The sequence below is a fragment of the Meles meles genome, chromosome 4, assembly GCF_922984935.1.
Source record: "Meles meles chromosome 4, mMelMel3.1 paternal haplotype, whole genome shotgun sequence".
NCBI lineage: Eukaryota > Metazoa > Chordata > Mammalia > Carnivora > Mustelidae > Meles > Meles meles.
In genome coordinates, this window is record NC_060069.1 from 90,389,741 (window position 1) to 90,415,948 (window position 26,208).

A 26,208-nucleotide genomic window follows, 5' to 3' on the forward strand; every position below is an offset into this window, starting at 1 on the left:
ATTAGAAAACATTTTTTAAAAAGGTGATATTTAGTGTATGTACAAGTTGTGTTTTTTTTGGAAAAAAAAAAGTTTAGAAATGTATATTATGATTTGAAATACTTATGAGGGAGGCAAGTGGTCTTTGTCGACTTTGACCTTTTAGGTGCCTAAGGCCTCTGGTGGTCTTACTCTGGTCCTGCTTCACTATATCCGGTGTTGGTTAAACTTCTGGTTCTGGAAGTGTTTATCCTTAACATGATGCTGTCCTACCATTTGGCTCCTGGACCATTTGTTATTCAGTCTTTTATACATAACTGGCTATATTCATGTTCTCTAATCCCACTGCGCATAATGCTATAGGGACCAAATCATCCTGATTTGCTCAGGACTTTCCAAGCTGTGTTTTTTGGTTTTTTGTTTTTTTTTGTTTGTTTGTTTTGTTTTATTTTAATTGTGTGTGTGTGTGTTTTAAAGATTTTATTTATTTAGCAGAGAGAGAGAGAGAGAGAGAGCGCATGCTTATGAGCACAGCAGGGAGAATGGCAGTCAGAGAAGCAGACTTCCTGCCGAGCAAAGAGCCAGATTTGCGGGGGGAGGGGGCGGGGGCAGGAAGAGCTCCATCCCAGGACCCTGGGATCCTGACTTGAGCCCAAGGCAGATGCGTAATTGATTGAGCCACCCAGGTGCCCCAGGACTTTCCAAGTTTTAAAATGGAAATCCCCATGCTCTGGGAACTTTCTTAGTTCAGGGCTGACTGGAGTGATAGGTCATCCTACATACTGCCCTTCCCCTCTAACCCGTGGAATATCTCCTGATTTGCTGTAGATCAATGCTGTAGCGTTGTCCAGAGTAGGCTGTGGAAGCTCAGGCATCCGTCAGAATGCGAATGTGTGAAGCTATTCCCTATGTAGCATCAGTGGTTGAAAGTTTATTTTTACTTTTTTTTAAGTATTCCCTTTTTTTTCCTACCCTTTCCTACAAAAATCCTAAGGAATTCTTTGATGTCTGACATACCCCTTTTCGGTTTTTTTCTTTGTTGGAATTTTTGATATTAGTTGTTTTTGAATCATTTTTCTTTTGATTTTTTTTTCAAGAATTTCGCAAAATACGGTTTGTTTGCTACCTACACACTGTAGCTTTGGTTTAATTGTCATAGTGTTTGGGTGATGCAGTACTTAAGAAAGCAACAAAATTGTTCAATACGACGGTTTAATTGTCATAGTGTTTGGGTGATGCAGTACTTAAGAAAGCAACAAAATTGTTCAATAGGACCTAGGAAAACCAGGTTTTTAGTAACTGAGAATCCTGAAGTCCAGTCCTAGATTGGTTACCACTGAGTTGGAGGATCCTGAACAAATGTTTTCTCTTTAGGTCTTGTTTCCTCCTATGTAAGAGAAGTGGACTTTGCTACATTATTCAAGAGGTCACAATTTACATTAAAATAAAATGACTCTGGAGCACCTGGGTGATTTCAGAGGGTTAAGCATCTGTCTCTGGCTCAGATCATGATCCCAGGATCCTGGGATCCAACCCCTCACTGGGCTCTCTGCTCAGTCAGCAGGGAGCCTACTTCTCCCTTTCTCTCTGCCCCTCCATGCCCCCCCCCCCTTGTGCTGTCTCTTGCTCTGTCAAATAAAGAAATCTTAAAAAGAAATAATAAAAATAAAATAAAATGACTCTTGGCGAAGGAACAGAGTGTGATTGTCTTATGTACCAAATACTTCTTCTTTGGAGTCTGGAGTCTTTTCTGTAGCTCTGTAGTGTGACCTTTGAGCCCTAAACCCAATACCTATCCCTTTATCAGGCACATAACCAATTAGGCCCATAATGTCTTTTTTCAGATGAAGATTTGCTGCTTGTAATTAGAAGCATGTTGGGTCTGGCATCCTCAAGGCCATCCATCCCCAGATTCAACCATTCATTAGGATTAAGAGGATGTAGCATTTAAGTCATACTTATTGTTGTGATTTATTATTGTGAAAGGATATTAAGCAAAATCAACAAAGGGAAAAGGCACATGAGCCAATCCAGGGAAATGAGATGCAGCTTCCAACAGTCCTTTACCAGTGGCCTCACACAGGATTTGCTTAACTCCCCTAGCAACTAACGGTGACAGTACATGTGAATTGTTATTCATTAGGAAAGCTCATTTGAGACTCAGTGCCCAAGGTTTTTAGTGGGGGCTGGTCATATAGGCAAGCTCTGTATCAAAATTCCAAGCTCCTGGAAGGAAAGCAGTTGTTCAGCATAAGTACATTGTTTCTAAGTTTTAGGCACAGTGAACCATTCCTATTGGGAATGGTGGGAACCCTCCCTATATCCAGTTTTCCAGATGGCAGCTAAGGACCATCCCTGCATGCAGGTCTTTCTAAGAATAGAAGCTTCAGGCTTGCCACGTTCTCTCTTTTCTACACATGTAGTAAAACTCAAAGTTCGTATCTAGTCTCTTAACTTCTCACTAGCAAGTAAGTCCACGTGAAACATTGGAAAGAAATGGACTTGGAGAAATAACTGAAGTTCTATTCCTGGCTTTGCGAGTAATATGTTGGGTGACTTTAGTGAATTGTTTAACTTCTTTAAACCTTACTTTCTTCATCTGTGAGTTGGAGATAATAAAGCTAATGACATAGGGCTTTTGTTAAGAACACATTATTTTATATACACATACATATGAAGCACAGATTTACATGTCCCTGAATCTACTCATTCAACAAATGTTTATTAAGAACCTACTATATGCTGAACACTGATATACCGTAGAGGTGTAGTGTTGAGAAAAAGACATCCTGTAAGACATTTATAGTCTAGCTGGGGAGAAAGACTTTAATCTCAAATAATAATTGTGAATATTAGTACACAATTTGTGGTAAGTGCCTTGAAAGTGAGGTAGTCAGGGACAGTCTCCCTAAGGAAATAGCCTATTGTGAGAATCTGAAATTTCAATAGGGAGTGACTCCATCAAGAGGTCAGGAGGGGAATTAGATAATGACGTTGTATAGGCTCTTCTCTTTAGGTGGGAAGGAGTAGGTGTTGTTGCAGGGTGGAAAACAGCCAGGCAACTTGGAACAGAGAGAAGAGAGAGAGCGGTAGTGGATGGCATTGGAGAGGGCCACTGTCAAAGACCACACTTATGCACCATCCTAAGGGCAATGGAAAGCTAGTTAAGGGTGTTTAGCGGTGTGTTTTGAAAAGATCACTCTGACTGCTTTGTAGAGCTATGACTGGAGTGGGTTAAGTGGGTTTAGGAGACTGTTGGAGAAGCCTGGGCTAGTGATGTCCATAATTTGAGTTAGTGTTATAGCCTCATTGGAGATGGGGAGAAATGTAAATATTTGAGAAGTCCTATCTGCATTTTCATGCTTAACTATTTGAATAAATAGCTTCAAGCTTATAGAGGTTGGGTTTCTGTGTTTGTGTGTTTCAGTCATTACTAGGACCATAAAATCTTGAGACTTGGAAGGGGTATCAGATTCTTGAGTGTGTAACTGGTTAGAGATGGAGTTATAACCTGCTGAGATTTGCACAACTAAAACCTACCTTATCCATGCATTTGTTGAGTAGAAATGAGAGGATACTATCTATGTAGATATATGTAGACTTCACAGTGTCAGCCACTTTGTATATATATTAACTAATTCTCACAACAAACCTATGAGGCAGGTGCTATTATTACACATAATATTATAGATGAGGCATAGTTGGAGACACACAGAGCTGACCAATTTCTAACAAATAAATGGAAGAGCTGGGATTTGAACCCAAGTATTTGTCTTAAGATTCATTTGGGCAACCCCAGTGGCAAACTATGATTCTTAGGTCAAATCTGACCCACTGTTTTTGTAAAGAGAGCCAGAAAATTAATAACTTAAAAAAATTTGTAAAAGCGTTTTAAAAAAAGAATGAATATAAAGAAGAATCACGACAGAGATTATATATGGTCCACAAAACCTAAAATATTTGCTTTTAGGCCTTTTACCATGAAAGTTTGCTAGTCCCTGTGCTATGCTAACCATTACTAAGAAGATACAATATGTTCCTTCAGTAGAAGGTTGAGAGTCATTGATAAAGGACATATTGGTCATAAAATGAGTTAGTTGCAGAGAGAATAGTATACTCATAGTTCCTGTTTTAGAGTTATTTTTCTTGCTATCTGCAGATTTTAAAATTGAGGACTGGTTTGACTTTGTGCAGAGAAAGTTTCTTGGAAAGATAAATTTATCCTTCCATAGTAGGATCAAAAACAGCAGGGCTAAAGCTGAGTTAATTAATGTGATAACTGTCATTAAGACATTGAATTTCAGATGAATTTTATGTGCTGGTTTAGCATTTGGAGATGGTATATTATCACAAAACTTTCTCTTTAAAACCCATGGTTTGCTTTTGAAAAGAAAAATTAGGTCAGCACTAAATATTGATAAATTCTGCTCTTATAACACAACTATTTGGAGAAAGAATGTCTCTTTAACAATCGATTTCTTCTGCCTCCAGAACTTCATTAATAAGAGAATATAGCATATTGGTGGCATTTCTAGACAAACTGACTTCTTGGTTTCTTCAGAAATTCTGATATTCATCTGAATTTTTATAGAAAGCTATATATTTTGCCACTTCATATTTACTAAATCTTACTAGAATGACAGGTGTTTGGGGGATTGTAAAGATGATTACAGAAGTTTTTGTTTGTTTTTTTGCCATGGTGTGAATTTTCATTGATAAATGGTGGTTCTAATCTACCATACTTTATAGATGCATTACATGTTTCTTCCTTATGCAAACTGTATTAGTCTATTTTATGACAGGACCAGACCGTGGCAATAGAGGTTACATTTGGTCACAGTTAAGCTTCCATTTGTCTTTTCTTTGACACCATTATAGATTGGTTTTGGTAATGGTTGATGGGTGCCCCTTATTCAAGCCCATTTTCTTTCTCCATCATCTCACATTATCATTTTGGTTGTGGTGCGTGAATTGAGTGAAATACTAATAGTAGTTTATTAAATTACAATTTTTTGGGTTAGACTATTTCTGCTGTTTCATCCTTGTTTTTACTTATTTAAATGGTTAAAAGTTTTATATTGAATCTTTTTCTGATTGGAAGATTAGGGATTGTGTATAAATTTGAACTCTCTTTAATTGTAGAAATTTCCAAACGTATACAAAAGAATCCAATTTTAGCAGTCATCACATATGGCCAGTCTTATTTAATCTTTATCCTCCTCCTTCATTGCCTCTTCTCAACCTCAGACAATTTTAAAACAAACTGTAAGTACTGTATATTATTTCATTGGGTAAATACTTAATATGTGTCTCTAAATTATGAGGACTCTTTAAAAAATCAATGCCATTAGCACAATAAATTAATAAATAAAAAATTAACAGTAATTTCCTAGACAACAAATATCCAATTAGTGTTCAGATTTGCCTAATTTTCTCAAAAATACCTTTCTGAAGTTAGTTTTTCAAATCAGAACCCAACTAACTCCATGGTTTGCTTTGGTTGAATTATCTGTTAATTCTATGAATATACTATATTAGTTTCCCTTCCATTCTTTTTCCCCTTTGCCACTGATTCCTTAGTCAATTGTGAAATCAAGTATATATCAAATTTATGTTAAAGTTTTGACAAGGATACTTCATAAATGGTGACCAAGTTAGACTCTTGAATTGATTGGTGAAAACTTATGAGTGGTACATGTCAACACTTTCTTCTTTTATTGCTCCCAATTGAATAAGATTTATTTCTCATCATAGCAGTGATACTGAATACCAGGTCAGAGGAAACATGTTTATATGTAATGCTATTAAACATAACTTTTTTTAAACAAATTACTAATTCATTATTTGTTTTTGGTGTTTTTATTTTTGTTTTTTTTGTAATTAAAAACAATAGTAAAACAAGTGTAGTCCTTATTTGGCAAAAGATTGCCAGACATAGTCAGACTACACATTTTAAATTTTGCCTTCTGAGTCATTGGATTAGGTAACATTTCTGTCTACTCAGTGGTCTGGCCAACATTACTTTTCCTATTAAGGATGTTGAAATCCTTGCTGTTAATTTCATACTGAAAATAGTAAGTATCAAAAATCCATCTGACCAAAATCTAAGCTTGTGGATAATTCTTACGATTTGTGTATAAAATATTTACAAAAAATCTGGTATTCTCTTTCAAAATTCATTGTGAATGGTAGTATATCACATTTTTTCAATCAGTTAAGCCTTGTTTGAAACTTTACAAATTAAATTTTGTTTTTTAAAAAAGAATGGTTAGTTTAAAAAGTACTCTTAAAATATATTCATTTGGGGCCTGACAACTTTATGAAAATAACTTATTTTTCCTTGAATTTTTTTTCTCATAATGGTGAAAATTATGTGAGATACACCTTTTTCCAGGAAAAAAACCCCTAAGAATATTGATATTTATCTCCATGGAAATGTTTTCTTTTTTTGGTTGACTAATGGATGTTTGAATCTGTTATTTCTTTATCTGTATTGCACCTATATGCTTTATTGTTTTATTTATTTTAAAAATTTGATGGAAAATTATTTTGATTTATATGGAATTATTTCTAATTAAATTCTTTAATGCATTAATGCTATTTTCAATAATTGCCTATTACTTAGAAGACATTTATAAATTTGTGGATTTTTGGTTATTGGTAACAGGCAAGTGAGAATCAAGCAATACAGCTCAGTGCCTAGAATGTTGAAAAGATGTTAATTTTTGCTTTCTTAGTCCACGGGTCCTTCTATGTCCTATGGTTAAAAGAAATGTCCCAGCACTTTTGATATCTGCTAATGTACTTGCTTCCTTTGTGTATTTTCCAGTATGTCTTTTCCTGATAATGATTCTCCTTAATAGCTTTTATGGGTATTTCGAAATGATTCCTTAAATCTACTTCCTCCTACTAAGAAGTGGTTTTATGTTGGATAGAAAATAATCATCATCCTTTATAAAATGGTGACTAAAAGTTGTATATTTACTAGAGCAGTGCTGATTTGGTTTCCTTTATTTGTTAAAAAAAAACGATGTACTGACTGTGATGTCAATGTTGCTGTGGCTTTTAAGAGTTCATTACAAAAACTAACAGGAGGTAGGTGGGTAGGTTTAGTGAGGACTCTAATCGCTATTGTAGGTTGTAAAGTGGGAGCATTTAACCTCTTGGTAAACCATCTTATGTTAGCCCTTCTGTCTTTGCAGATAAATTATTAGTCATAACTGTAGCAACGAAAGAAAGTGATGGATTCCATCGATTTATGCAGTCTGCCAAATACTTCAATTATACTGTGAAGGTACAGTATATCTTTTAATTCATGGAGATGTTAGAATATATGACTTAAGTACATTTTTTCATAACAGTAAAAATACCACCCCCACAATCTGCAATCCATACAAGGGAGTTGAAATTTGGTTACATAGTTATTGAGTTTGTGTATATAGTTGATTGTCTTACAGGTATACTTTGACCTTATTAATACTGTGCCACTTAGGTAATAATTTCTTCATATTTGATAATGCTTTATATAAACACATTATATAAAACAACATAAAATATGTTATATATATTTATGTTTCTTTTGAGGGGTCATATATAAGCACAGTATAACAGATTTGACAGTAATGTTTTTCACTTTGAAGAATTTTTTTTTGTAATGGGTGTGTCTGTCATAGTCTGTTTCTTTGTCTATAGAGAATTAGAAACATGGCTGTGAGGGAAACACCTTTTCTGTCCCATTATTGAGAGTTGTTCTTCCTATTGTTTGTTTTAGAGGAGTTCGGAATGTTATAAAAGTATAAAAATGTTTTTTAGAAGACTGACCTCCAGGACAATATCTCATTGATAAATGATCAGAGGAAACCTGGGGACTTTGGTAGAACTAGTAAACTGAGTGTGAAAGGCCTGCCTTTTTAATTTATTTATATATTTTTTTATAGAAATGAGGATCTGTCAGCCAAGTCTTTTCACAAATAAGAGGTGGATGGGGAGGTATCCCAAGTAGGAAAACAAACCAGCCAACTAACCAACAAACTGAACACATTTACAAACCTCCCCCCAAAGAAAACCCTAAAACCAACCAACCAAACAAAAAACAACATTAAAAAAAAAAAAAAAAGAGCAGAAGATCATTTTGCTTAGGGAAAAACTGAGCTGTTCTAGTATGTAATGTAGAAAGAAGGTGGTATTCACTTACATAACCCCTGGGAGACTAGGTACAGATGTTAATATAGAGCAGCTATTAAGGAGGCTAAGCTCTGCTGGAAAAGAGCTCTAGTGTTAACAACCAGATGTTTAATGTGGAATAAATGAGAAATAGGTTAGAAGTTTGTTAGGATAGAGGAAAAATATAGTAGTATGTACTGATAGGTGGCATATGGAAGTAAGTTGTGAAAGCAGAGCAACATAATGCTGAAATCCAGTAAGGAGGGGAAATCTTTAGAGTTTGGACTGGGGAGAGTGTGGATATTCCTTATATGTGAAGCTGTTTGGAACTTTATATATTGTATTCTGTTGAAACCAAATATGCTAGATATTATTTCATTTCTAGGTAAGGAAAACTTGCCCTAGAGTATATAGCTATGAAATGTCAAATCTTGGACCCAGCCCATTTGAGTGACTCTTGCTGTCTTCCCAATCATGAAATGTAATAGTTCTTCAAGTGTGGACTGCAGACCACCAGCATCAGCATCACCTGGGGAATTGTTAGAAAGGAGATTCTCAAGGCTGACATCAGACTTACGGAATCACAAACTCTAGCAGCAGGACCCTGCCTGTCAGAGACAGTAGGATCCTATATTTTTTTTAATAGTTATTTAAGAGAGAGAGGTCATGAGTGGGAGGAGCACAGGGAGAATCTCAAGCAGACTCTTCACTAAGCACAGAGCCTGATGTTGGGCTCAATCCCATGACCCTGGGATCATGACTTGAGCTGAAACCAAGAGTCAGACCCCCAACAGACTGTGCCACCGAGGCACCCCAAAGCAGTCTGTGTTTTAACAGACCCTCTATGTGATTCTGATTCATATTAAAGTTTGACACACTGATAGAGTGGAAAGAAAATAGAGAATAGAGCTTAACGTGGTGCACTGCACAGAGTAGGCTCTTGCATGTGGCTGGGTCTGGTATTACTGTGATATTGGAGAAATCCAGAAGGGTTTTGGAGTTTAAGTATAACAAAGCACAGGGCTATAGGAGGCCAGTTTTTAGGACAAAAACTAACAATACTCCTAGACTAGCCTCAATATGAATCCAGATCCACATCAGTTTTGAGTTTTCTTGGTAGCGTTTATCTCCAACCTGCAGTAGAGATGGTGATCCAGTAACAACTAGAGATCTGAGGCTAGGAGCCCCATGGACTTTGCCAGCCAGGTTTATATTTGGTTCAGGGTTTAGTGATGTTGGAGCTAATAGTATTTATTTTCTAATAAGCAACAAAACTAAAAGGAAACCTACTGTGTGGGAGAAGATATTTGCAAATGATATATCCAATAAAGAGTTAGTATCCAAAATATATGAAGAACTGATACAACTCAATACTCAAAAAACAAATAATCCAATTTAAGAAAAATAGGCAGAAGACAGGAACAGATATTTCTCCAAAGAAGGCATCCACATGGCCAACAGATACATGAAAAGATGCTCAACATCACTCATTATCAGGGAAATGCAAATCAAAACTACAATGAGTTATCACATCACACCTGTCAGAATGGCAAAAATCAAAAACACAAGGGAAAGGAATTGGCAAGGATGTGGAGAAAAAGGAACCCTCTTGCACTGCTGGTGGGAATGCAAACTGTGCAGCTGCTGTGGAAAAGAGTACGGAGGTTCCTCAAAAAGTTAAGACTAGAGCTACCCTACGACCCAGTAAATGCACTATAGGATTTTTACCCCCCAAATATAAAAACACTAATTCAAGGGATGCATGCCCCTCTATGTTTATAGCAGCATTATTTATAATCACCAAACTATGGAAGCAGCCCAGTGTTACCATGCATTTCCAAAGTGGGAGCCAACTGCTGAGCCTGAGGCAAGCAGTGAGGAGAACAGCTGCAAGTTTAGCTTTGATTAACTGTGCTTAGGCAATTTCTTGCATTGATAAATTATGAAGCTTTTGAGGTTTACGGGAATTTAAGATTTATAAGGTAAAGTAGGTGACATTGGACCTAATGCCCTCTGTCTTTCCTTGAATGACCCATATGGTTTAGTAGGAAAATCACCCAAGGGCCCTGTCCAGGAGTTATTGAGCTTTCAGTGTTCATCAGACAGATTTCCTGCCAGATTGAAAAGTGTTATGGAAATTTCTGTATTTTCCTTTTTATTTTATCTGAACAAATTAAAAATAAGATATGAGACAGGGGTGGGAGGTTGGGGGAACAGGTGGTGGGTAATGGGGAGGGCACGTTTTGCATGGAGCACTGGGTGTTGTGCAAAAAGAATGAATACTGTTATGCTGAAAAAATAAATAAAATGAAAAAAAAAATAAGATATGAGAAATACTGTCTGTGCCCCCCCCCCACCCCGATCTCCTTAGATTAGACTCTCCTTTTGAAGTGGTAAAATTGGGAATGGCATTTTATGGGGTGGATAACATTGAAGAATCATGACCTGACCTGTGCATCAAGTGTTTTTCTCTGTCGCATCGTGATTTCGTGATTTTGTAAAATGTTGAAAGAGTGGATACTATGTCATATTCTACAAGTTGTTGATGACTTCTAGCTTTTATGTTACTGTCATCACTTGAATTTTACTCAGTGATAAATGTTGATCTCATTTATAGGTCCTTGGTCAAGGAGAAGAGTGGAGAGGTGGTGATGGAATTAATAGTATTGGAGGGGGCCAGAAAGTGAGATTAATGAAAGAAGTCATGGAACATTATGCCAATCAAGAGGATTTGGTTATTTTGTTTACTGAATGGTAAGAGAAATAATCTATAGATTTTTAAGTTTACATGAAATTATTTTTACAAAGTGTCAAAATTCATATTTGCAGATTATATGTTAAACTATTTTATTCACAAGGAATTATTGTTTAAAAAGTAGATTTTACTCATGATTATAAAACAATGGTCTGATATAATTATGTAATGGATTGAATCTGATGAGTTACTATAAGCAACAATGAGAAAACATGGCATGAGCTAACATTTTCATGAAATTCATAATTCAATCCTAACTTGAGGTAGAAGAAAGATCATGTTGAGCTTTTCTGTTGAGGAGAATAACTCAGTGGATCCTGGTCAACCACAAAGAAACAGATCATGAAAAACTATAAGTGAGAAATGAGAAAGCCCATTTTTAAAAAGAAAAGCCTTTCCAATTTGTGAATATCTTTTTGCATATTGTTTCATTGTCATTTCAAGTGTCCACTGTACTTCTTTACCTTCTTTCTACAAGTTTTTATAATGTCAAGTTGTCATGAGTTATTAGTGGTTGCTACCTTCTTTCTTCCATTTTTTTCTACCTTTTTATTTTTATTTTTTTGTCATTGATTGCTCTTTTCAAATACCCATGCACTTTCCTCTGTAACTTAGGAAAGTTTATTTATATCTCTCCCTCAATTTGAAAATCCAAAACCATAAGTTATGCAGATATATAAATAAGAAAGGCATAAATTGAAATGAAAATTGACATAATGAAGTCCTGGTGCCATCAACTATTAAAGGTTGAGAGGCTCTGTATACTTGCTTCTTTAGAATTTCCCTAATGTCTACCAGGAAGGAAATAAAGTTCTGCTTATAGCTAAACTGTTCTTGCAACATGAAATGTGGGATAGCTGTTATCAGCCTGCGTATTGGGAATTTTTCTGCAGAATCTATTATTATATATTTTTTATCCTTGGAAAAAGAGTAGAAACTCATAATAACTGTTCAGATTAAATATTAAGTATGTTTTGGTTTAAAATTACCATGGATTTCAAACAACCATTTTGGTGAGCTTGTACTTGCCACATGTACATTTTGATCTTGACTTTGAGGCAAATTCTGCTTGTGAAAGTTACCACAGATGTGCCAGTAACGGTTTTAGACACCCAAGCCTCCTCTTGTGTTTTCAGAAGAACCTCTTAACCTCTACCTTTACCCTCCTGCCGCATTCTACCTCCTCCCACCACCACTCACAATCTAAGATTTAGCCTTGGAAGAAACGGATGTAATAAGATGCCATTTGTTTCTCTTTAAGAAAAGGGATACTTTGAGATATCTGAAAACTGCTTGAGGTTGCATTTGTTTATTCAGGTGATATGTTAAGATCCAGCTTGACAAAAAAGACAACAGTAGGATTTATTTATTTGGGGGGAGGGGGCAGAGGGAGAGAAAAAGAGAGTTTTGTTTTTTTTTTTTAAAGATTTTTTATGTTGGAGAGAGAGCGCGAGAGAACACAAGCAGAGGGAGCCGCAGAGGGAGAAGGAGAATCAGGCTCCCCAGTGAGCACAGAGCCCAATGTGGGACTTAGTTCCAGGACCCCGAGATCATGACCTGAGCCAAAGATAGGCACTTAACCAACTGAGCCACCCAGGCACCCTGAGACGGAGAATCTTAAGCAGGCTCCAAACCCAGCACAGAGCCCAATGCAGGGCTTGATTTCACAGCCCTGAGATTATGACCTGAGCAAAATCAAGAGTTGGTTACTTAACCAACTGAGCCACCCAGATGCTCTTTAGAACATTTCCAATACCTCCAAATAATCCCTTGTGTTATTTAGATAGGTTTTTGTGAATTAATTTGGAAACAACTTATAACATTTCTTCCATGGGAATATGTATTCTAAACTGTCTTTTGGATGAACATTTAAAATTAAGAGACTAGATATTTATAAATATACTCTATAGGGTAAGATTTATCATATTTAATTTAGTTATAAACAAATATTTGTCAAAGGTTTGGGTTCTTAAAATGAAAACTGAAGCTGTTCATATAAGAAAGTACTACAGGGCGCCTGGGTGGCTCAGTGGGTTAAGCCGCTGCCTTCGGCTCAGGTCATGATCTCGGGGTCCTGGGATCGAGTCCCGCATGGGGCTCTCTGCTCAGCGGAGAGCCTGCTTCCCTTCCTCTCTCTCTGCCTGCCTCTCTTGTGATTTCTCTCTATCAAATAAATAAATGAAATCTTTAAAAAAAAAAAAAAGAAAGTACTACAAACTTTTTTCAAGTTATTTCATACTGTAGTGTGTGTATGTATGTGTATCTATGTGAATATAATTTAGATGTTTTATAAATCTGACACTTTCTCCTTGATTAGAGCAACTACCAATAATTATAATGAATTTGATGACTTGTAACTGAGGAGTGTGAGGAGTTCTTTTGGAATTGACTCATAGCGATTTTGAGGACAAATATTGTAGCTTGGTAGCTGCATATTCCCTTAAGGAGAAAAATTATTCCATAATGATTTTATAATTCACCTTAATCAAGGTATCTGAGCCCTTTGAGTTTTATTACAAGGTACATTGCATTACTTTTAGAATTACCTTGTAAATTATGTGTTTCTTTTACTTTAGTCACATTGAAGACAGATGGTCAGATCTAATAATTATTACATAGTAAACAGGGTTTTTTTTCCTTTTTTTTTAGAATAATGTATAGACCAGTATGTAACAAAGTGTTTTATTATGAGTAAATTAGATACAAATTGAATATCTCCACAGGCTTGTACTGTATTAGATAGAGTAAATTACAAACCAGCAGAATCCAGACCCCGAGATAAGCATGAGGTAGAATATTTTGGGTATCAGATTAATGTCCAATGAAAACCTTGCTTATTTCTTTTATTCTTTTTCTTTTAGACTTAAGAAAATTCCTTTTTTAAAATTTTGTTTCATTTTTTTCAGTGTTCCAAGATTCTTTAGAAGTAATTAGAAATAAAGTTGGTATAATTATTTGAGTTTGAATTTGGACAGAGCAGAAATTTCTATTTTTTTTTTTTTTTGGTGGTGTTGAATATAATGGCATTAAACAGAATGCAGATGGTGCTACATTTTTTTTAATTTTTTAAAAAATATTTTATTTATTTGACAGAGAGAAATCACAACTAGGTAGAGAGGCAGGCAGAGAGAGAGGAGGAAGCAGGCTCCCTGCAGAGCAGAGAGCCGGAAGCAGGCTCCCTGCAGAGCAGAGAGCCGGATGTGGGGCTCGATCCCAGGACCCCGGGATCATGACCTGAGTCGAAAGCAGAGGCTTTAACCCACTGAGTCACCCAGGCGCCCCCACATGGTGCTACATTTTGAAAGACTCCAATATGTGAGATATTTAAAAGACTTATTTGGTGGTGGTTATTGGCCTCACCAAGAGGAGTATTTCCTTTATGAAAATATCAAGGATTTTGGTAGATAGAGACTACTCCATTCATTTAAGTATTTGTTTAAATATAATTAACTCTATGACTTTGAGGTAAGATAAACGAATTGACTTTGCAGTTTATAAGCTCTTGCTATCGAATGATATAGTAAGGAAGACTGAACTTAAAAAATTAGAATTGTAGTCAATGTTACAATACAGAAGTCAATATAGAATTGAAATGAATATAAAGTAAAGCCATTATTATAGTAGTTTTCTAGTTGGCTCTGTTCTGGGACATGGATTGAGGATAAGTAACACTGCTTGAAAATGCAGAGATAATCTTAGTCATACAAATCTTTTCTGTTAATGTGTATGCCTTACCCCTTATATATTGCTAGCTTCCATTCACTTACCATGTTGGATTCTAATTCTCCTTATTTCCAAGCAGTGAAGTTGGGGGATGTACCTGGTTTAAATATTGTCTGGGTAAATAGCAAGGTATTCATAAATATTAGCTAACAGAAACTTGCATTAAAAGAGCGAGGAAGGGGCACGTGCGTGGCTCAGTGGGTTAAGCCTCTGCCTTTGGCTCAGGTCATGATCTCAGGGTCCTGGGATCGAGCCCCGCATCGGGCCCTCTGCTCATCGGAGAGCCTGCTTCCCCCCCACCCCCACCTGCCTCTCTGCCTACTTGTGGTCTCTCTCTCTCTCTCTCTCTGTCAAATAAATAAATAAAATCTTTTAAAAAATAAAATAAATAAAAGCAAATTAAAAATAAAAGAGCGAGGAATAGCTCTTGCAAGAGGAGAAATATAGTGGATGTTTTGAAACTGTTTTTAATTTTTTTTTAAGATTTACTTATTTATTTTTGAGAGAGAGTAGGGGAGGATCAGAGGGAGAGACAGCCCCAAGCAGAATCCCCGCTGAGTGTGGAGCCCGACATGGGGCTTGATCCTACAACCCTGAGCCAAAACCAAGAGTCAGCACTTAACCAACTGCACCACCTGGTGCCCTGTAACTGTTTTTAAAGATGGATTTTCTTCATTCATTTAGAGAAACAAAATGATTTATAAAGGAAGGAAAGCATCCAAATTTTCTAAATCTCAAAGATTGAAATTATTAGAAAAACAAATTTTGATTGTCAGAAGTCGAGAAAATGATGCTTCTGGTCTTCCATATCTAGGCCAATGTTTCTTTTTTTTACTTTATCTAAATATTACTTTGCTGAGAAAGTGAGGTAAGTGGAAAGACTTTCCATTTTACATTTAGTACACATGTCTTGAGCACAAACTGTGATCTAGGGATTAAACTTAACATTACGGAAAAGATAAACATAGATCCCACGCTCAAGGAATTCACATTATACTAATTTTGCAAATAAAACTGAAGAGACCTAATTTGAAAGACATAATATGTCTCCGAATGTTTGGATGTTAAAAAAAATTGCATTTCGGCATAGTCTCTTTAGAATCATTTACTTTTAGAAAATTGTCAAAGATTATGTTGTATTGATTGTTTTGATTATGATTTATAAAAATATTTTTATGATTTTATTGTTGTCATAAATATAATTTATATTATTCATTTAATAGATGACCAGATTCTATTTTATTCCATAAAATAAGTATTTTATACCTTTCATAGTTCAGGTTACATACCCAACATGCCTGCAGCTTTTGTCTTACATAGTTTATACAGAAGACACAATAAAAATTTTCTGAAAGCAAAGCTTTCCAAGTATGATGACTATAATTTTAACCAACTATGGCAGGTTTATTTGATGGACTCCTCCTTCCTGGCAGTGATGACAATTTAAGTGTGCTGACACAAAGAACCTATTCATTAGAAATGGACAACATTTCATTATGTTAGTATGAAAGAAGGGCAAAGTGTATCATAGTTCTTAGTTCTAGTATTGCTTTTTTCTTTTTTTCCCTTTTTTGAATGGAAGATTGAAATCATTAGCTGTCACTTAAATATATTGCCCTGCCTTCTGGCTCATCCAGAATAGTCTGAAATAGGGCTAGGAATTTTGTAGGAAATGAGTGACTTGTTTTTTTCAAATTGTTCAAATGTTCTTGTTAATATTTACTGAATGTTAGAATGAAGATGAAATAAATTATATGCAAAAGAAGCATTGGGTGTTTATATATATATATGTATGTTTATATATTATCTGTCTATATGTAAATTGATATATGATACTCTCATATGGCATTAATTTGCCTGTGTATATATGTATACAAATACGTGTGTGTGTATAATATGTAACATACATATATATATATATTTATTTATTTTTCCAAACCAGATTGCTTACTCCTTAAAGTTTATTCTTTTGAGTAAACATGTATTAAGTATCTGTTATGTGCAGAATACGGTGCTAGCCCCTGTGGTTGGAACTGGAATCAGGGAGAAAGGGCTGAGTGGGACAGAAATCTTGCCCCCGGATACATTTTTCCATCCATAGCTCTATAAATATTGTATCTGGCATGTTTGGGGGATTTTTTAAGGTTTTTTTTTTTTAATTCCCTCGTTGATTTACTGAATATTTACTGTGTACTAAATATGTGTCAGATTTAAAAGTTCTCATGTTGCAGAGATAAAATTAGTTATTATTTAAATGTAGAGGAAATTTTTTCATTTAATTAACCTAACTTTTGACTTTTTATTTTCCCAATATGGAGAGTGACCCAGAAACAAGTAGTGGTGACTCGTGGCCTCACAGGTAGCTAGCTAGCAGCTTGAGTAGTTTGGTGTCTTGGTGCCATTCCTGCCTTGGCTACCTTCTTTGTTAGGTTACTCCAGTGCTAGCCACTCAGAAAACAGTCCGGAGAAAATGACTCTCCAGCATCGCAGTGTCCTCATTAACTTCTACCTCTACCCAACCTCAGTAAGAATTCTGTACAGGAAATGAAAGTCTATACCATTTGGAGAAAAAAGTCTCCCAGTAATATTTAGTTTTTAAAATAGTACCCACTTTTTAAAAGCTAATTCCTACCCCTTCCTCAAAATTCTTACAGTAAATTATTTATCATTTTATACTGTGCTTTTATTGTAATGTATTTTTTAAGTTCAACTGAGTCGATGTTGTTTAAAAAATACTTATTTATTTTTTTAAGTAGGTGCCACACCCAATGTGGGATTCAAACTCATGACCCTGAGATCAGGAGTTGCATACTCTACTGACTGAGCTAGCCAGGTGTCCCCTGGTTGACATTTTTAAGTGCCTTTTTTTTTCTTCAGGGGGAGGGGACAGTGGTTTCATAGTGCTGGTTTGTGATATTATCTATAGAAATATTGATGTGTATTAAGGTGAGGACATGATTAAAGGCATGTTGCTACTTGTGTGCTTCAGTTTCATTAGACTTCAAGCTTTTCAACGCTAGCTGCTAATAGTTTGGGTGATTATAACTTTTGGCTTAAGTTTGTGTCAGTGATGAAGAAATTGTTGGATTGGGGAGGAACAAATAAATAAAATTAGGGAACACACTTCTGTTGTTTTCTTTTCTGGCTACCCAGTAACTTTTGCTTCTTGTTAAGACCGGGGATGACTCATTCATTCATTTGTTTGTTCATTCATTTGTTCAACAAATATTTACTATCTTCAAAATACAAGGCTTAGGGGAATACATGGATAAATAAAGATGTGGAGCTGGCTGATGAAGGAAGAACAGGCAGTCTAGTATAAAATAGGCATTCCTAGCATGAAGAGCAAGAAATAAAATGTTTCATGAAAGGGGAAACGAAAAGAGCTGTGGGAGTTAAAAGAAAGGGAATGATCTTTTCCATTTAGGCTGATCCACTAGAAGTTTTTAGAAGAGGTGAGATTTGAAATGGGCCTCAAGAGTGAATGGTGTGGACCCAATTGGGAAAAGATGTGCTAAGTGGATGGAACATTATGAGTAAACACAGATGACAGATCAAATAATTCAGTCTGGTCTCAGAACAGGTTACTTAATGGAATGTTATTATTGTGATGCTGATTACTTTAGACTTTATTCCAAGGTCAGGGATTGGTAAACTGTGGTCTAGCTTACTTCTTGTTTTTATAGTTTTATTGGAACACAGCTATGTCTATTGCTTCTGGCTGCTTGTGCACCACAATAGCAGAATTGTGTCCTTGAAAAGGAGACCATATTGCCCTCAAAGCCAAAAGTATTTTCTGTAAAAGACTAGATAGTAATTATTTGTAGAGTCCTGCTTTAGACCTAGTTGAGAACCACTGATCCGGTCTTGGCTGGAATGGTTTTCAGGAGAGTTTATTAGACAGTCCTTATCAGAAGTGGAGCAGAGATAGGTAATGTGGGGGGCTCGTAGGGTTTTTCAATCAATCTAGTCCCGTGTCTTCTAGAGAGAGTGGAGAAGATTTGAATGCTAAATAGATTAAGTAGATGGAATCAGTAGGATTTGGTGAAATATTTGATGAGAGAGGCTGTAGAAAGGGAGGAGGCAAGGCTGGAGGAAAGATTTTCAACTTGGGTGACTGGGTGGTTGATGGTGCCACAGAAACAGGGAACACAGAAGGACAAACGCTTGTAAATGTTTGAATGAACTGTTGGAGATAGAACGCTGACATGTCTGTTAGAGAACTCAATATGACCACATAAGGTGGGACCTTATAGTTTTTGCAGGACCCAGGAATATTTACCAGAGTTAACTATGGAAAAATTTTATTATTCATATTTAAATGGACCAAATTCCTATGAGAATTATTTTTGTGACTGTTGTGCATTTTTTAAAAATTTGATTATTTGGTTTGTTCTGGCCAAAGTAATTTTAAGTAGAAAAACTTTCTTCCCTTTGAAAAGTTTTAAATCAATTTAGAGAATTTTTCTAAAGTACTTAAACACAGAAATAAAAATGCCACTAAAATACGATGGGAAAGTTTTAGCAACCTTAAGTTTTTATTCAAATTCTTACTTAAATTATGTGAATGTAATTTTTGCACTTACATTTTGCTTTAAAATAATTGGTTTTTGTTATAAAGGTAAAGCATACTTGTAAAATATGGAATCATAAAAGTAAAAGTTGCTACAAATGCTCCTTTTCAAGCTACTGGCTTTTGCTAATAGTTTGAGACATAAAATGTGGATACTATATCCTTCACTAGGATTATAAAGACTGAAAGTTCTCACTTTCCAAATGTGCTACCTGCAAAATTTCTGAGTCAGTTGGCCTCAGTATCCAATCATGTGATTCTCTGACATAATAAGCTCTTTTTTCTGTGTCCAGACAATGTATTGGGGTTCTTCTGCAACTTGTAGGTCAGTCTCTGTCTCAGAAGTTTTGATTTATTTTCCTTGCTTCTCGAGACTCAATTACATATGATACTGGTCTTCTTTCCTAATCTTTAATATTAAAAAGAATATATCAACAACTGGTTGTCTTCGGGAAAGTAAACCTGTTAGAATAGATAGGATTATCTTAGTAGGCAGAAATCTAGAGTGGTCATACTGAGGAGCTAGGTTGTACTTGTTTATAAGAAAAAGAGGAAATTGATATTTTTAAAGTATTATTTTGTGTAGTCAGATTCAGTTTTTTAAATCAACAGGGAAAAGTTAGTTTGAGGTTTTCGTCAGAACATATTTATTCTGATTTAAAATTTATCTTAACACACGTGTATATAAAAATAAAATTATTTTAAATTACAGATTGGTATAAACTTAAAAGTGAGTTTTCTCCTGCCTTTCCCATTACTGCAGTCTCTTCTAGTAACAATAATGTTAATTTTAACTTCAACTAGTGCTCATAATGTGCCATGTATTGTTCTTAATTTTTTGTTTTTTTTTCAATAACTCGATGACATCAGTGCTCCCTTCTCCTATGTTCTACATGAAGAAATAGAAGCATAAAGAATTTCAGTAGCTGGTTTAAGGTTACTCAGCATGTGGCAGAGCTGAACTTAGAAACCCAACTAGCAGACTTCAAATTGCATGGCCTCAGTCCCTTTATGAATATATTATTAATAGTATTATTATAGTACTATAGTACTATATATAATATATATATAATAGTATTATATATATAATAGTATTATTATAGTACTATAATATATAGTATATATATATTATATACTATATATTATATATAATATATAGTACTAACAGAAGCTTGCCAATTCTGGAAGAAAGAAAAAGCTATGTACCAAAATGTGTATATATAGACATGTTTTAATTTTGAGGTACTATTTTCTATAACTGAAGAAAAAAACATCATAAAATTTCAATCCTCTAGAACAATATAAAATGAAAAGAAATAGTCAATCTCTCTGATCCCAGCCTTATTTTTACTTTTTAAAAAAATTGGCTGGGCACAATTACTAAATTTAGTTGCACATTAGTAACATTTTAACTCTCAGTTTTGCTTTAAGATTCAAAAGTGGGCTATACAGTGAGGGTTTGTGTATGTCAAGTATTTGTTACTTATGAAGTGTAGTTCACCATGAAAGCAGAAGAAAGAGAGGGAAGGAGCAGAGGGCAAGCAGCTTCCTTTGTAAAGTACAGGACCTGGAGATTACAGAAGCACACCAGTTCCGCTCACATCCCACGGGACAGACGTAATCATGTGGCCACATCTAGCTTCAGAGTAGTCCTTAGGAGGATGGTCATGTGCCCATTTAACACAGGGGGATTCCATTACTCAAATAAAGGCTCAGAAAAGTATATGGGGGTCAATCAGCATCTCTGCCACAAGGATAAACTTACACTATTCTTGCTAAAGTAATTTTTAAAACTTCATGAGGTTTTTACTTTGATAGAGATGAGCAATAGTGTGTTTTATTTTGATAAAGTAATTCACATCTAAAAAGTTCTTAAATCTTGCCTGATGTGTTATTACTATCTTGGCATACTAACAAGCTCTTTGAGAGCAAGGGTGGCTGGGATAGGCAGTGGAACAGCCTCCTTACTCCTCCACTCACATATCACAGCAGTGACTCTAGACTATCAGCTGGTAGGAAGACTTGGTGCTGAATTCGTGAACATTTGTTTGTTCTTATCGTTCGCTGCCTGGGATGTCAGGTCAATAAATTATGATCTTTAGAAACTTTTGGTCTTGAGGTACTCTGATGTGGAAAGAAAAAAAAAAAGGATGCCGAAGAATTTGTGGGTTATAACAAAAATAAAGAGTTTTTTTGCAGACTGGAAGCATATCCGGTAGTGGCTGTTACACTTCCTATTTTGTTAATCAATATCATTCTGTGAATGAACAATGAGCAATAATGTCTCCAGAAAAATCAGTGAAACCATAGGCATTAAATCCTAGTGTCAACTTTTAGACTTTTTTTTTTCAAATTTATTGAGCTTTAAAAAGATGCAGTTGTCTAAACACTTTTATTTTAAGATTATAGGCTAAATAGTGATTCAAATATAAATTTATATAGGTGATATTGAGTAGTTGAACACATTTTGTCAAAGATAATGAAATCTTCAGACATTATAATGGATGGGTACAAATTACATTGAAACATTAGGCAGTTATAATGGCAGCTTCTGTCAATGACTACGTCTATATTTTATTAAGTTCTACAGCGAGTTATTGACTTCTTAACCTTTCAGCACTGTTTTAACATTTTCATTAGACTAGAACTAAAAAAAGTTGTCTTTGTTTGGACTTCATTTGCCAATGTAATGTAAACATGAATAATTTAGTACAATCCATATAATTTAACTTGAGGGAAAATTGTTTGGAGTATTCTGTAAATAGCTGGTATTAATCTTAGGTTGGATTTTAAATTCTAACTTTATTAGCGACTATTTCTTGGTTTATGTGCCTAAATTCTCACAAGTGTATTTTAAAACTTCTTTTTCCCCCTTCATTAAACAGCTTTAATGTCATATTTGCTGGTGGTCCAGAAGAAGTTCTAAAAAAGTTCCAAAAGTCAAACCACAAAGTTGTGTTTGCAGCAGATGGAATTCTGTGGCCAGATAAAAGACTAGCAGACAAGTATCCCATTGTGCACATTGGGAAACGCTACCTGAATTCGGGAGGTGGGTAAGATACTAGCAGAGAAGTTTAATGCTAGTCACAGAAAATTATAAAGATGATGAAACAACCTTTTTTTAAAAGTTTTTAAATTTTTTTTATTAACATATAATGTATTACTAGCCCCAGGGGTATATATCTGTGAATCGCCAGGTTTACACACTTCACAGCACTCACCATAGCACATATCCTCCCCATTGTCCGTAGAAACAACCTATTCTTGATATATGTAGCTATAGACATGAAACTTTAAATAACCATTATCTTTTTATTACTATGAAAAAATATATCAGTTCAGAATCTATGGCATGTTTTGTAGTTGACAAAAGATTTTCCACATATCATACCATATGATGCTCCTAACAAAACTAAATGGTATAAATATTATTTCCAGATTAAAAGTGGGAAAATCCATGTTCCCACAATTTAAGTGACTTTTCCTAAAGACATTCAGTTGTTCAAGGAAAAACAACATGGATTCAGGTCTTCTGATTATAGTTTCATGGAGAATTTTCTGGCTATAGGATAATGGGTTTAGTAAGTTCCCATACTTAGGAAAAAGTGCAAGCTATGATTATGTAGCTATAAAAATAGGCATTACTTAATTTTATCTATATTTTAAATATATCAGAGTCACTAGTCAAAAAGTTTGGCATTGAATGCCTGGGTATAAAGTATTGCATTAGCTTTAATCATGGATTAAAGGAACAAATTATTACATTTTCCCTCTCCCTTCAAAAAATAAAATAAAACTTGACTTTGGGCATTATTATGACTCCAAAATGTTTTCCTTAGACTGAGATTAATATAAACGTATGACCAGAAGATGTAAGCAAATAGGATGGGGGACAAGTTAGAAAAACAGTTTGGATGGAAGTTGCAAGCCACAGTGGGAAAACAAATTTTTGGGGGTGATTTGCATGTGTATAACTGATGCTATTCAGTCTAGTTCAAGTAAGTACTACTTGAGGTAACAACTTTTTTTTTGGTTTCTAGGCTCTGCTCAAGCTGCTTATAGCAATGAAACCTTTAACAAGCAATATGCCTGAATGCCAGCTCTATTTACCCACAATATATTTTAGCAACCCATTCCCATAGTTGTACCCTGGAACTTTGTCAGCCCATTATAAATACTGCACTTCTGAAACCTTAAATTCCAGTTTGTATTGCCTAGTTTCAGCTCACTTTTTCTCCCCATCTCAATACAACCATAGTTTATCGTTTGGGGGATATCTTGATCATTTTATTATTCTCCCAATCTATCTACCACCTTTGGATTTTACTTCCACATTCAAGTCAGAACCTAGGTTTTCTCACATTGGTCACTCTGATCTCATTGCCTTAACCATCTTTTCCTTTTAGATTTACAGTTTTATATACTGATGAAGCATCTCCTAGGATTGTTGCTCACTTTTGATGTCTCTGTCTGAACTCTTAATTATGGATTGGTGTAACATCTGCTTCCAAACTGTCAGGTTCTCAGAAACACATGGCTAGCTTTTAATTTATCTGAATTGTTTAAAAAACCATTTAGCTATGGACCTCTGGGAGAAGTTTTATTTTATATATATTAATTTATCTTAAGATGACATATGTAGTAAAATAGCATATGTAAATGCACCTACATAGAGATATATTTATTCAATTTATATTTATTCAGGAATCTAAATTTCAGACAGATGTACAGTGCTGTGGAAACAGCGGAAAATTAGCAAGTGAGTGCCTTTTTGAGCTAGTGTAATTGAGGAAAAGTTGCTTTTAAGTGGGAAAGAGATCATATAAGGACATCAAAACATGATTTTTGTGCTTTCTGTAGTCATAGTAATTAAAGTGATGCTAGGAAATCTAAATATATTCAATAAAAGTGTATATAATTTCATGAATGGGGAGTTATTTAAGGGACAAGAGTTTTATGATTTTTTTAAAAAGATTTTTAAAAAATTTATTTATTTGACAAAGAGAGAGATCACAAGTAGGTGGAGAGGCAGGCAGGGGTGGGGGAAGCAGTCTCCCTGCTGAGCAGAGAGCCCGATGTGGGGCTCGATCCCAGGACTCTGAGATCATGACCTGAGCCGAAGGCAGTGGCTTATTAACCCACTGAGCCACCCAGGTGTCCCTTGTTTATGATTTTATCATTTAGTTTAAAAATATATGTCATGGAAAGAAAACATGTTTCCTAATCAGGAAAATTTCAGAATGTTATAAACATAATATGGCAGTTTAATAAAAAATATAAATATATGAAATATATCTCACATAATTTGAAAATAGATGGAATTTCTTTTCAATTTTGAAATAGATTTATAAAAAGGATAAGAGAAACTAATTTTTGAAAAACAGCAATATAAGCCATTGAAAAATGTCATGTGTCATTACTTAGACATATTTTTCTTCATAGTAGTTGGGTCATAGGAATTAAAAATGCACTATTTTCCAGTGTTTTAGGATTTTTTAGTTTGATGAAAATAATAAGAATGAGCAACCAGTGATTGGTTTAAGCATGTTTTCATTTTGTCTTGTTTTCTCTAGGTAACATTATTCCTAGACTTATTTCTTTTCATTCTTTTATTCCTACAAGGAAATTTTAATATTGAAGGTAAAAAAATTAGGTTTTCTTTCAAACCTAACATTTGTCCCTTTTTAAAAGTATTGCATGTCAATGAAACATAGCATCTGCATTTCTGAAATGCAGAGGAAGATTTAAAAGGGGGAAAAATGATCCTTTTGTCTGTGTCTTTTAAAGACAACTGTTACTGGCAAACTTAATGCTTATGCTCGAAGGCCAAGGGGAACAGTCCAATTTTAGACTTCCTTCTCCAGACTATGACACACAAAATCTTGCCAGAAAATGGTTTAGCAGGTACAATAATGACTAGTTCAAGGAAAGGAAAAAATTTCCAAAATGGCCTAGATAATAGAATTTCTTTGAGATGTTTGCAGTCAGTGACATTTCCAACATTCCTTTGATTTTGTTAGCATCACTGGCACTGACATTAAAACCACTGTAGTAGAGACTTTTTTTTCCCCAGAAACAGCGAATTCTCTCCAAAGGATTCAAGAAAGAGCATTTTAGAAGGTCAAGAAGAAAATTCTCTGTCTTATTCTGTTCTTTTCCTAGTAACTTTTCCCCTTAGGGGCCTTGGAAAACATTCCCTCTCTTGTGTCAGTTAATTTTGGGAATGTGTTTATGTGAGTCTCTGATTTGTAGTTGGTGGTAGTAAAAACTCACTCTATTTTAGTTTATATATAAAACAAACGATGCTCAATAACATTGTTTTTTCATGGTGAGCTGTAAAATTCCAACCTAAGGATTAGGCCTAAAGGCTTTACAATTCTATGCAACTGGTCAGTGGAATTAATAGACACAAGTTTTGGTCTTTGACTACTAAGTTCTCTAATCTCACTTTATTATATTGCAGGATTTATTGGTTATGCTCCATATATCAACAAGATTGTTCAACAATGGAATCTCCAGGATAATGATGATGATCAGCTATTTTACACCAAAATTTACATTGATCCACTGAAGAGGGTATGGAATAGCTCCCATTTTCAATGTAACCTCCTTGTTTAAGATGGCTACTGGAGCTCCAGCCATTGCATCCATATTATAGGCAGTTAACAGGCAAAATAGTAAATAAAGGGCCATCTCAGTTGTATCAACTCTCTTTAAATAACCTTTCTAGAAGAAAAAAAAAAATCTCTTTTCTTTGACCAGAACATATTTATGTGGCTATGCACAATATGGAAAGAAAATGTTGGCCTTTATTTCAAGCAGAAACATCCTACTGAAAATCTGAGTTCTGTTATTAAGGAAGGGACTGTAGGGACAATAGCTGTATTACCAGTCCCTGAGAGAACAATCCTGAGATTGATTTAAATGAAACCTTGGAGAAAAGTAAAACCAAAGTTCCCTAATTTGAGAATATTTTTAGTATATTTACGTAATGTAAGTTAATGTTTCACAAATT

General features: G+C 35.0%; 1 protein-coding gene across 2 annotated transcripts in view; it reads left to right on the forward strand.

Annotated features, from left to right (window-relative positions):
* Positions 1 to 26,208, forward strand: part of PLOD2 (procollagen-lysine,2-oxoglutarate 5-dioxygenase 2) — a 96,766-nt gene that overhangs the window by 34,367 nt on the left and 36,191 nt on the right. For both annotated transcript variants that reach the window (XM_046002161.1, XM_046002162.1), the window contains exons 2-5: positions 7,182 to 7,273; positions 10,760 to 10,896; positions 22,079 to 22,242; positions 25,657 to 25,769. In XM_046002161.1, the coding sequence (XP_045858117.1) occupies positions 7,182 to 7,273; positions 10,760 to 10,896; positions 22,079 to 22,242; positions 25,657 to 25,769 (506 nt within the window). The remainder of the gene's footprint in view (positions 1 to 7,181; positions 7,274 to 10,759; positions 10,897 to 22,078; positions 22,243 to 25,656; positions 25,770 to 26,208) is intronic.